The sequence below is a fragment of the Sinocyclocheilus grahami genome, unplaced genomic scaffold (assembly GCF_001515645.1).
Source record: "Sinocyclocheilus grahami isolate Dianchi unplaced genomic scaffold, SAMN03320097.WGS_v1.1 scaffold162.1, whole genome shotgun sequence".
In the NCBI taxonomy this organism is placed as follows: Eukaryota; Metazoa; Chordata; class Actinopteri; order Cypriniformes; family Cyprinidae; genus Sinocyclocheilus; species Sinocyclocheilus grahami.
In genome coordinates, this window is record NW_015505341.1 from 1257374 (window position 1) to 1270692 (window position 13319).

The following is a 13319-nucleotide window of genomic DNA, read 5'->3' on the forward strand; positions in this document are numbered from 1 at the left end:
ACACACACACACACACACACACACACACACACACACACACACACACACACACACACACACACACAAACACACACAGAGTGGCTGGTTAAAATTTAATGTTTAAACTCTTTTTTCTGAATACAGGCAAATTATCATCCCACAACAGCGATGGTAATGAGAAGTGAGGAACGCTGTGTGCCCAATTACTGTCCTCAGTGATTAGTAATAAGCTGGCGCTGTTTTTTGACCAGATCATCACGGTGTGCACACGTAAGTGTGTGTTTGTCATCTCCACATCGAGGTAAACAGCAGATGTAATCACACGTCGATGAGCAAATAAGTAAATAACCTGACAATCATTTACAAGTGTTAATGAGTTTGTTTTGAAGCTACAAACTCATAACTAGGTCATCCCAAGTTGCAGTACTGGACCACATCTTAGTTTAAAATTTCAGAGAAAATCTTACAACGAAGAGTTCCGGTTTTATTTTGATCTCCACGAATAGGGAAGTTAGATACTGCTTTGGGATGTGTGTGTGCATGAGACGGGATCTTAAGTCTTCAGCTGTGCCGTATCTGTTCGCACTGACCATAATCCTCTCCTCTCTCACACTCTCTCCTTCTTTCGCCACATGTCTGTATTATGTCGTCTCACGGAAGGGCCAATTAGGCTGGTGTGTGGGAAGAGGAAGCACATGACAGGGACAAAACCAAACACTTTACTCTCAATCACACTCCCTCGACAGTCACTGACTTTACTCATTCACATCCAGAATCACTTCAAATACCGATGTAGGCTTATGGGAGTCTATGGGGATCAAAGTGAAATGTGGAATATAGCAACTACCAATTTCTTAAAGGGAACACAACTTACTTTTTTATAATTATTTCATTTTTTGTTCTTTTTTTAAAATTGACACTACCATTCAAAAGTTTAGAGTCAGTAAGTTTCTTTGTGAAACTTTTATTCAGCAAGGATGCATTATTTTGATCAAAAGTGACAAGGCAAAGATATTTATAATGTTAGAAAATTTCTATTTCAAATAAATGCTGGTATCATGGTTTCCACAAAAATAATTTAGCAGCACAACACTTACAATAAAAATTTATGATGCTGAAAATGCAGCTTTGCGTCACAGTATATATATATATATATATATATATATATATATATATTAAAATGGAAAATAGTTCACTTAAATTGTAAAAATATGTAATTTTGAGCAAATAAATGCAGACTTGGTGATCACAGGAGATTTCTTTCAAAAAAACAAAAAACAAAAACAAACTGGTGCTGCTAATGTGGCAGAAATTACACATTGCTTCTTTAGATTCTGTGACTCTGTAGCTGCTGCATTGTGAGTGCTCACCATCATCATCCTCTGGCGGGCCATCGTATGATTTGTCGATTGCTGCACGGAAACTCTCGTTGCAGCCACGCCCTCTCACCATGTGTGGCCGGTGCCTGTGGAAGGGCAGCAGCTCGTTTCTCTTGGCCTCTGTCATGGCAGTCTGAAGACTCTCTAGAGAACTGGACTTCTTCAGGCCTAGCGTGGGTCCCAACTCCACCCCACTACTCACTGAGACAGGACAAAGAGGGAAGGGGGGGGGGCAAAAGACACATGACGACACTTTAATACAGTGTTTGCCAAAAATCTTCTCCATACATTTTTTTAATTAATTTGAATACAATTAAATATACATACTCCATTTATACTTTGTTTTTAGATAATTTCAATCAATGCAATATTTTTGGTTTTTGCAAATTTGATATTAAGAAATTTAGAATTTAACTTTGAAATTCTTTCATTGAAGCAATATACTTAATTATTCTTCAATGCTTTATTATGCTTCAAAATAATAAGTTAACTTGCAGCATTTGTGCCATAATGTTATTACCATAAAAACAGACTTGAATGAGGTTGATTTTTGGAGGATTTAAATGTGATTCTTACAAGTTTTACTTATAAACACTGAACTCGGCTCTACAAATTTGAGCTGTGAAACAGGTTAAATAATTTTTACCGTTGCTATAGTGTTTTAACTTTTACGGCATTGTAAAACTGGATATAACGTTACACTGAAAATATAAGTGAGTGATTTTTCTGCATGTGTTAATACATGTATTTTATGTTTTGCGGATAAACCATTGAAAAGTGTCACGTTAATCAATATTTTGCCACAAATGCTGTTGACTGAGCTTAACTTCTACTGAACCTAGAATATTTCTTGAACTTTTACTCAAAGAATGTTTGCCATTCAAAATATAACTGTCATCATACTGTTTGCATTCTACATTTATTTCTTGCCTTTATTTGTCATTTGTGCAAAACCAAAGACATTAACCTAAACTCAAACTTTAAAACGACCTTTTGCTGCCTAGCAAGCACTGGTATAAGGAAACTTAATTCTAGCATCAGCGCTTTATGAAAGACTCGCTCATTTGTTTCAGTGCTAATCAAAGATGGTGGGTCAATAGAGACCACTGGAGCATTTCCCAAAGGCATTCTGGAAAGAAGACAAAGCTAAACGTTAATAATGTTTGAAGTGCCAAAGGTGGATCTTTATAAAACTGAACATGTATGTGAGTGTATGTATGTATGTGTGTTTGTGAGTGTGTGTGAAATTGTAAACACTCTCTCTCTCCTCTAATGAAAATTACTTTTTAAATATGCGCCTCCACAGGGAATGATGGATGAGAGCTCAATCCCGGGACTCTCCATCAATCAGAAGCACCATCTCTCTCTCTCTTTATCTCCCTCCTTTCCATCTCTGCATACCTCCATCCTTCCTTTGGTCGACCCCACCCTTCTCCAAACATCTCCTACACTCACAATCATTAGCTAAAGCACTGCAGCTCCCAGAATGCATTCATGAATCAGGAAATCATCGTATAGACAGTTGGTGCGCCTCACTGGAATTCCAATCAGCCTGGCCTGCTGCCGGCACTGGCCCCTTTTTTGTTTGGCTAATGGTCGTTTAAATGAAAGTGGAAGTGGGATCAGTCGTTTAATCTGTGTGGCCTCTAAACTGCCAGAGAAGGCCAGACGAGATGAGCCCAGCTGCACGCTTTCTGCTCTCAGGATTATGACATGAGAGAAATTTATGCACATATAATTTGGGATGTGGTACTAAGAGAGAGAGAGAGAGAGAGATGAGGAATGGGGCGCTAAGAGACACAGAGGGTGAACGGAGACAGGGACACAGCTGGATGAGAGCGTCTCCATATAACATCACAACAGATGCCACACCTTGAAGTTTGACAAGAAATGAAAGTTCATGAAAGTTCAAAGGACAAAAAGGTTTATATGTGCATATGTATGACATGCTGACTTTGAGTAGGAAGATACAAAGAGCAAGAGCAATGCAAAAAATTAACTAAACTAAACTAAAATAAATAAATAAAAACGTATTCAAAAATTGTATAGATGTCTTAAAGGGGTCACGAACTGCCTTTTTTAATATTTTGTACTGTTCTCTGAGGTCCACTTATAATGTTATCAACATTTTTATATAAAAAAGCATCACAATTTAGAAGTAATAGGCTATTTTCTGTCCTGTTTTTAACCCCCCTCATCAGAACGCTCTGTTTGAATAGGCTTGGCGGATTGTAGACTCTGAAGTAAACGCTCACTGCTATGATTGGCTAACAGCTGTGTATGTTTGACAGCTACATCCTTCATAGATGGACGCTGCTGTGATTTAGGTTAAAATGCATTAATACTCAGTACATATCAAACTATCTGTAATAACAGACAAAGCAATAGTGATCACATAATAAGTTAACATAAGTTAACAAGTTACTCACACTTGTGTGGTGTGACATTACTGTCGGATCTAATTTATTACGCACAGCAATGTCTTTTAGTTTCAATCTTTCTGAAAATCCAGTGTTGAATTGTGCCTTGTTTGTAAATGAATCGGCAGTAAAATGAAGTGATCAAACGACCAAGCTCTTTCTGACAAGGTCTGAATCTTCATTAAAAATAAAGTTCATTCACTCTTTTCTAATGTTGGGATCAGAAAGAAAGCAATGCAAAGACTGTGTTTTTCCACAACTTGGCACTGAACAGCATCTTTATCGTTTGGTTTCTGCGTTTGCCTCTCTTGTTATTTACACTACATGTGTGAATCGGTGGGCGGCGCTAAACATGCAGTGATGTAGAAGCAGGTGTTGATGATCTTCTGCGGAGGCGGGGTTTAGCCACACTATTACATCATAAAGTGGCACATTCCACAACCTGTCGTTTTGGCAGACTGGCTTCAATAAAAGCTGTTTTTAGACTAACGAGAAAGTTTTGAGTTCTGAAGCTTATAGGATGTTTTTATAGTACAACGACCTCTTACATGTCAAAAGATCAAGGACATTTTGATTTCTCAGTTCATGACCCCTTTAATTTCTACACTACATTTAAAAGTTTGTAGTCTGTACCTTTTGTAATGCTTTTGAAAGTAGTATCTAATGTTCAACAAGGCTGAATTTATTTGATCAAAAATAACTTGATGTAAATAATTTACATCATGCTTCACAATGTGCTGATGTTCACGTCAAGTGTAAACTTATGACCCTGTGTGTGACAGTTGGCCAGAAGCAATAGTTTATATATTTTTTTAAATACTAGTATTTTTCTAAAATATTAGTATGCTACAGAGAACATTGATTCATCACATTGGGTTGTTTGGATCACCACCTTGTTCACTTTGCGGTTTAAGAATTCGTTTGAAAAAACTCATCAAGGACTAATCCTGAAATTTCACCAGAAACGACCAAAGCAAACCACTCTTAAGTTGGACTTTCAAGCACATGGTGCTGGTGGATCATAGGGAAATGTTGATTAACAGCAGTATGGAGCGTCAGTGAGTAGGAGAGGTCTGCTGTAGCTGAGCTCCAGGCTGGATTTGTGTGAGAGGAGGTTTATAAATAGCAGGCCGCTGATGTACCAGTCAGCGTGACAGAAATGTTCTCTTTACGAGCATAGTTCGTGTCACAAACGTAATTACTTCTGTCCCATGGCCTGCTGATGAAATTAAGCAGCTTTTGAGAAGTCTGCTCTCTGGAGGTCTCCAAAACACTTTTGGCTTTGAGATGAGAGTCTAAATGTGTGTCTCGGGACACTAGCGTGCTTTAATCAGAGCCACATACATGCTGAAAATGGGGAGGGACTATTAATTGTAGCTGTCAGCTGATTTAAGGAGAAGTCAGATGTGAGTGTGGACTTTAATTTCATCTTCTCACAGGAAGCAAAAATAGAGGCTAGGGCTACATCCCAATTACCATACTATCCTACTAGATCACAAATAATAGCCTGTTGTCAAATGTACAGTGCATGAAAGTATACAACTTTTGTAGATTTTCAAAGTATACATGCTGCATGCTGTCTGGAGTAATATTGTTTAAAAAAACAAGGAAAGAAAAAAGGGGAAAAAAGCTGTTCACCATACAGATATAATATTATATTATTGTAATATTATAAAATAACTAATATATATTATACTATTATATCATGTAAATATTTGTAAAAAAAAAAAATTATTCTCAAATATTTTATATACCAGTTGTTTAGAATCTTTGGAGGACATTTTCAATTTATTTTTATTTTTATTATTAATACCCAACAATTAAACAACAATATCTCAGTTTGGAGCAAAAATAAATAAATACAACAACAATAATATTAATAATAATAATAATATCATAGAATACATATTAATTAAATCATTATAAAGCTAAAAAAAAATATCCTAAATGAATGAATGATAGGTGGTGAGGCACTAAGGCACTATATTTTGAAATAAACATTTCAAAACAGATTTTAGCATTTAGGTATTGGTATAAAACACAAATTATATTTGTAGAATTATTATTGTAGAATGTCATAGTACCAGATGACTGTCATACTACATTCTTAAAAGTATGTGGTAGTGCTGGTAACAGTGCGTACTAAGATAGCCAATACCACTGTGGTTTATACTGTAAACAGCAGAAATGTATGCATATTTAAGCAAACACCTTTTCAAGACAACTATAAAAGCTGTAAACAAAAAACAACAACAAAAAACAAACAAACAAAAACATGAATGGGGTACTACTGGTGCATTTTATGTTGTAGAATAAAACATGACAATAAATATCCTGAGCTTGTGATAATCACAGGTATTATTTCAACATTTAACCAAAAACCCATTAAAAAAACATACTGACTTCAGAAAGATGGAACCAGAAGTGAACTTATTTTCGAATTCTAAGACTACCACACTCTATCACCTACATAGATAATATCTGCCCTGAGGCATTGCCAAAATGACTGCCGAGTGAACTAACTTTAATTCAAAACACATTTAACAGACACTGTAAAGAGAGGGTCATTCTGTCAGTCTGTCACGCCAAAGATGAATCTGTGGTGGAAGTTAAGAGAAGAGAAATGTGGAGCGTATAATCGGAAAGGTCAGCTGTCTTAGTGCCACTTGTGTTCTCCTGTCACACTCCGAAACACTTACTCTTGGTTCATAAGTGCAGGGTTCAGGAAGCAGCTTTCTGCGAGTTATACTCCTACATACCTCATGTACCAGAGTCTGTCAATCAAACTCAATGGTGTATTCAGGCAGGAAGAGAGGATACAGACACATGCCATTTACAGTTCAGACGCTCTCTGACATTCTACACACAGAGTAAACCTGTTCTCCGCCACCCCGTCTGGCATCCATCACTGCAGCGCAGGTATTAAAAACCTGAAATCCTGGGCTGTTATGATATTTTCGCAGTGGGAGATGTATGGCTTTGATAATTGCCTACGGCAGACCTTTATAAGGCATCTCATAATTACAGTTCACCTTTATTGGGTTAGCATGTGTAAGGGGGTGTAGCAGAGGTCGCTGACTGCTGGAGACTGATGGCTGTGGGGTGGAGGGGTCTGTCACTTTTTGAGTGCAGGGTGATGGATGGTCACTTGCACTGGTAACCAGCACACACCATTAAAGCTCGCCTTCATACCAGCACGAGACAGAGAACCCCTCCCAGTTAGAGCTTTCATCTTATTTTGATGTAATAAAGATTGTATCAATCAACCAGAAACTCATTATGAGCCTGATCACTGTAGGCAGGGCTGGTTTTGAATGTGGAGTAATACATGTGACAGGACTCTAGATCAGTGCTTCTCAACCAGGGGGCCTGATAGTAGGCCTCGGAAAACTTCCAAGGGGGTCTCAAGATGACTTAAAATTAATTAAATGACTTAAAGACAAAACAAGCAATAAAATAAGGTTCACATAGTCTTAAAAAACCTGAATATATAACACGTGATTTCTAGAGCTAAAAATGTATTCACATAAATGAATGAAATCTCCATTTGCATGTATATTTTTATAGTGAATATACAGAACCATTCTGTTTAGGGTCAGTATTTTTTCTTTTTCTTTTTTAAGAAATTAATTATTTTACTCCGCAAAGACACATTAAATTGATCAAAAGGGAGAGTAAATACATTTCTAATTATAAAACATTATATATACACATTCTAAATTTACCATTTATATTCTGTATACAGTGGTGTGAAAAAGTGTAGGCCCCCTTCCTGGTTTTAAATTTTTTTGCATATTTGTCACACTTAAAAGATTCAGATCATCAAACAAATTTTAATATTACACAAAGATAATGCAAGTAAATACAAAAGGCAGTTTTTAAATGATTATTTATTTTATTAAGGGAAAAAAGCTGTCCAAACCTGCCTGGCCCTACGTGAAAAAGTAATTGCCCCCTAAATCTAATAACTGGTTGTGCCACGCTTTGCAGCAACAACTGCAATCAAGTGTTTGCGATAACTGGCAATGAGTCTTTCACATTGCTGTGGAGGAATTTTGGCCCACTCTTCTTTGCAGAATTGTTTTAATTCAGCTACATTGGAGGGTTTTCGAGCATGAATGGACTGTTTAAGCATCTCAATCGGATTTAAGTCCGGACTTTGATTTGGTCACGCCAAAACTGTAATTTAGTTTTGCTTGAGCCATTCAGAGGTGGACTTGCTGGTGTGTTTGGGATCATTGTCCTGCTACATAACACAAGTGCGCTTGAGCTTGAGGTCACAAACTGATGACCGGACATTCGTGGCATGATGTGTTGCTCTTTAAGCATGCTTCACGTTGTCAGACAGGTTCTATTTAAGTGATTTCTTGATTCAACAGGTCTGGCAGTAATCAGGCCTGGGTGTGGCTAGTGAAATGTAACTCAGCTTTCTAAAATAATGTGGTTAATCACAGTTCTTTCATGATTTCATTTCATGGGGCAATTAATTTTTCACGTAGGGCCAGGTAGGTTTGGACAGCTTTTTTCCCTTAATAAATGAAATCATCATTTAAAAACTGCATTTTGTATTTACTTGCATTATCTTTGTGTAATATTTAAATTTGTTTGATGATCTGAAACATTAAAGTGTGACAAACATGCAAAAAAATAAGAAATCAGGAAGGGGGCCTACACTTTTTCACACCACTGTACATAAAAATATACATTTAGAATTACTAAAAAAATCTATTCCACATGCTGTTCTTTTCGATTCATCAAAGAATCCTGATAAAAAATCAGGGTATCATGGTTCGCACAAAAAATATTAAGCAGCTAAATTCTTTTTAACATTTACGGTACAATAATAAATGTTTCTTGCACATAATCAGCATATTAGCATGATTTGTGAAGGAACATGTGACACTGAAGACTGGAGTAATGATGCTGGAAATTCAGCTGCGCATCACAGGAATAAATTACATTTGAAAATATATTAAAAAATAAAAAGCAATTATTAAACATTTTAATAATATTTCACAAAATTACTGTTTTTACTTTATTTTTCATCAAATAAATGCAACATTGGTGAGCATAAGTGACTTCTTTTGCAAAAAACATTACTGCCCCCAAACTTTTGAAGGGTAGTATACATTTTCCTAGTTATGCCGAGCTCTAAAATATATTAAAGGGTAGAAATTGTGAGTAGAATATATATTTTTTAAATCCTACACTTAATCCAGTAAATCACAAACAACTGGAAAAGTCATGGGGCCTCTGCATATTGTTGTGGACAATGGTGGGCCTTTTAGTCACAAAGGCTGACAACCACGGTTTCTTAAAATATTAATTAAAAGTAGATGAACACATCAATGCACTAAATACAAACTCTTAGCTTGCAACTATAAAGATGTGATTAATGATTCACCACACATTCGGATTCAAAATGAAGTTTTGGTCTCTGACTCTAACAGTGACAAATTTTTGCTGCAAGCGCTTGGTCCATTTCTGATTTTTTCAGTCACAGTCTAACTGAACAATCATATGAACACAAAACACTGCAGCACCTTTGCAATCAACTCTGAGACTAACAAAGATGAGCGAATAAAAGTTACACACCAGAAGAGGTGACTTCAACATTTATTTGGATATGTCTAAATTCATCCAAGTACACCTAGGGAAATGCACTAGCACACAGAGAAACAAACAGATGGCTTTCAAGAGCGCAAATGAATCTATCAATTCCAATCAGCGAAATATGGCAGCTTTCAACTTGAATCAACAACAAACTCCCTCTCAATCGTGTACAGAGATTAGTGTGCGGGAACACGCAAATGAGACACAGAGAGAGAATAGTGTGGCATCAGGGCTCTCAACAGGCCAGCGCTTGGCAGCAACTTGTGTTTTCAAAGTCAAAATTACACAAGAGACGCATCAGGCAATGAGCAGCACAGTCGGCGCTCACCACAGCCAAACTTCAGAGAACTTTTGCACAAGCAGGGTACAGAATGCACTTTTTGCCACATCTGCTCAAGGCTGATGATTTGAGCATTTTATGAAACTATTATACTTATGAATATGTACAGTATGTCTGTCCTTATTATTATTAAATGTTTTTTCCTTGCTTATTAGTGACAAACAATGCAGGTCAATATGTCACTTCCACAGCATAGCATTACCTAAAAGTAATATAATAAATCGATCGAAAAGTTACAATAAAGACATTTATAATGTTACAAAAGATTTCAAAAGATTCAAATGCTGTTCTTTTGAATTTTTCATAAAAAATCCTAATAAACATACCATAAACATACCGTATTTCACAATATTGTTGTTTTTACTGTATTTTTTATCAAATAAATTTGGCCTTGGGGAGCATAAAAGACTTCTTCCAAAAACATATTACCAACCCAACAGTATTGTATACGAGACCAGACCATCTCTATGTCTCTCAAAAACATGAAGCTTTGTCAGGATTTTGTATTTATTCCACTGAGCAAAAGGCTGTTAGAAGATATGCAAGTTATTAATGTTTTACCGTTTGTAATGCTTTGACCTGAATAGCTCACACTGGCTACTGAAACACAAAAATTCATAACTCCAGTTGACGTGTTTGCCATTGTTGTATCGTGAGTTTTCATTCAGACGCTCACAATAAACAGCAAATCAAAGTTTCTGACTGTACAAAGAACATGAATATTTAATGAGTATTTAATGAGGCAGTTTATGATTGGTTGTCTGTACCTAAACAACTTACTGTAATACTCTAGTCTAGTCCCTCAAAAAGCTTTAGTGCTTGGTCTAATCTTGGTCTCAAACTAGATTTCATAACCCAGGGTTAAAAATTACAAAACTACAATCACAAAATTACAAAACTTTTCCTAAAAAGTGGCCTTAAACTGAGGTTTAAACTCAGCATGAAATTAACCTACCAACTTTTCTTCTCTACTGTGATGTAGATCCAAGAGAAACGGCTTATTGAACCACACAAAATGCTGGGTGGAACTTGAATTTGCCAAGTGGGAATTGATTGGATTGTTGGATGCTAATTGTTGCAGTCATTTCACTTGAGTGACATGATGCTGGAAACTCATCTGGCCACTAGACAACCTTATTTCCCAGTGCAACATTTCACGAAAAATAAGAATTGTCAATGTTGGTTTCATGGTCATTCAGGATTAAATGTAATGAGGGACAGAAGAGTGTTGTCTGACAGTATATGAAACAAGCTGCACACAAACAGACAGAGAAGATCTGCTCTGGAAGGATATGACTTCTGGAGAGAAACAGAGATGTAAAAGCCTGATGTTTGTTAAAGAGGAGGTTCTGGAAAGCATCCCAGCTCCTGACTGAGTGATATATGGAGAGAGGGAAACCACTCAATGAGAGCCAAAGAGAGAGAGAGAGAGAGAGATCTTTGTTTTAGACAGTAAGCATTTATCTGTCTCTCAATCAACACACCTGCCTGTCTGTCTCTCCGTGTGTGTTTGCGAGTGAGAGAAATCTCCTGACTCAGTCTTTGAACATTTAGAGGTGCTGGAGGTGAGGAAACAGAGTTTGAAAGCGCCTGTTCAGCACACATGCCCTAAAAGCATTTGCAATACTGTATAACACAGTGCTTCTCAATTGTTTTTTCTTCAAGAATCAAACTATGACGATATTACACATTATTGTACTTTTTTCTGATCAATGTTTCTTTTTTTATTACTTCAGTCATTATTTTTCAAGTCTTTTTAAAGTGCGGCCATTTAAATAATTGCATTTATTATTATTTAAATTTAGCTTTTTTTCCTCCTTGCTGTCCACAAACCTTGTTGGCAAAATCTGTTTTAGTCGTGGCCAACTTGAGAACCACTGTTGTTATACTTCTTTGTTATAAACAACAAAGAAAACACGCTTAGATACATCACATCACAGCACAGCACAGACATCATCTGAAATGTTGACTTCTCCTCCATCTGCAATACAAATGATAACACACTCGTGCACACAGCCTGCATCAAGTTTTCATTCTTGCCAATTTAATTCCACTAAATTTCCTGGTCTGTTTCTGTTTATGTTCTTGGCATAACGGTTAAACCCCAGACAGATATCCAGTGTTTTTCCTCTGTCTGGATCGGCAAAGAAAAACAAAAGCAAGGAAACGCATCTGCGAGCTCCTCGCTCGGGTCTTGTCAGCGTTTTTAACTTTGCTGTTAGATGAATGACTGAATAAAACAAGCTGTTTCATGGTAAAAGATTTACGACAAATCTTTCAAACACAGCTAGACACTGATAGTTGCATAAATACTGACCAATCATGGTTAAGAGAAACAATTTGTCCAATCATATTGCTCTTCTCAGTGTAGAGTTTTCCCAAGGTTAAAGACAAACCGATCAAGTTGCAACCAATATTTCCATTGTTTGACATTGAATGCATCATATTTATCGAATCTGAATAAACATTTCCTCCTGAAGGCAGGAGGTTTGGCACGATGTCCTATGTTATTTGAGTATGACAGCAGTTTCTGCATACAGTATGTGTCTTATTAGTAGAAAGAGAAAGCACATTCAGTCAGCGAGATCGCATCATCTCCGACATCTTGTTTTAATTTGTATTGTCTGTCTAACATGCTCACTCAGGCCTGTTTGAAACGAGTGACATTTTACACATCTGAAGATGATCAGAAGACACCAAGAGGGGCGTGGTAGGCCGCAATGGCCGCCACGAAGCCCTCTAGGGTGGAGTGGGTCAACCCTGCGGATAAACAGGCCTGCAGGAACTCCAGAACTGTACCAAACGGGCAGTTAGCTGGGTCGGGCTGGCGGTCTCCGCAGAAATACAGTTTCCTCATAGAGGGAGCTCTGGATGGAGGATAGTCTCAACAACCTCGGTTGAGAGACCGGAAGTTATGAGTCGTGCCTCCTCAGAGGCCACACCCACAGCTCCGAGAAATAACAGTTCTCTATTTTAAAGAGCAGGTCATATGGGTTTTCGAAAAAGATCTTATTTGCCATTTGTAATGTAGCTGTCCTTCAATGTAAACAGTCTGCAACGTTCTTAATCAAAAAAGTGCATGCTAAATAAAGATATTGTCTCTTAAAAGAAAGAGTCGGCTCTGCCTTAACGAGTCATTATATTTTCGAATCTTTTGCCTGTTACAGAACAATGTCACTAGGTAACACATTTGCATAATCCCCACCTGCCCGCGAAATACAAACTCTAACCTGCCCACAAACACTACCGCTAGTTAGTGTGTTTATATCATGTCGGAGAGACGCTGTGTTCTGCGCTGTGAAAGCAAGTGTGTTTTGTTTTCACTGCCTAAGGATGATGATGTGAAGAATAAGTGGTTAAAATTCATTTTTTTCACGATACCACAGCAATACAATGATAACCTTTTGTTGTGCGCTCGTCATTTTATTGAGGACTGTTTTTCTAATCTTGGACAGTTATTATACTACCTGTCGTACTTCGTGACAGCACAGGTTTTCAGCCTCACTGGGCATTCTAACACAGTTCCCACGTGTGCACCTCAAATAAGTAAATAATAATAATAATAATAACAACAACATATCACGTAAA

The 13319-nt window shown here is 37.1% G+C and overlaps 1 protein-coding gene across 1 annotated transcript in view; it reads right to left on the reverse strand.

Annotated features, from left to right (window-relative positions):
* Positions 1 to 13319, reverse strand: part of pard3bb (par-3 family cell polarity regulator beta b) — a gene marked incomplete at its 5' end in the record, with an annotated part of 318014 nt that overhangs the window by 105573 nt on the left and 199122 nt on the right. Inside the window, one exon of the mRNA XM_016282603.1 lies at positions 1350 to 1559. Within this exon, the coding sequence (XP_016138089.1) occupies positions 1350 to 1559 (210 nt within the window). The remainder of the gene's footprint in view (positions 1 to 1349; positions 1560 to 13319) is intronic.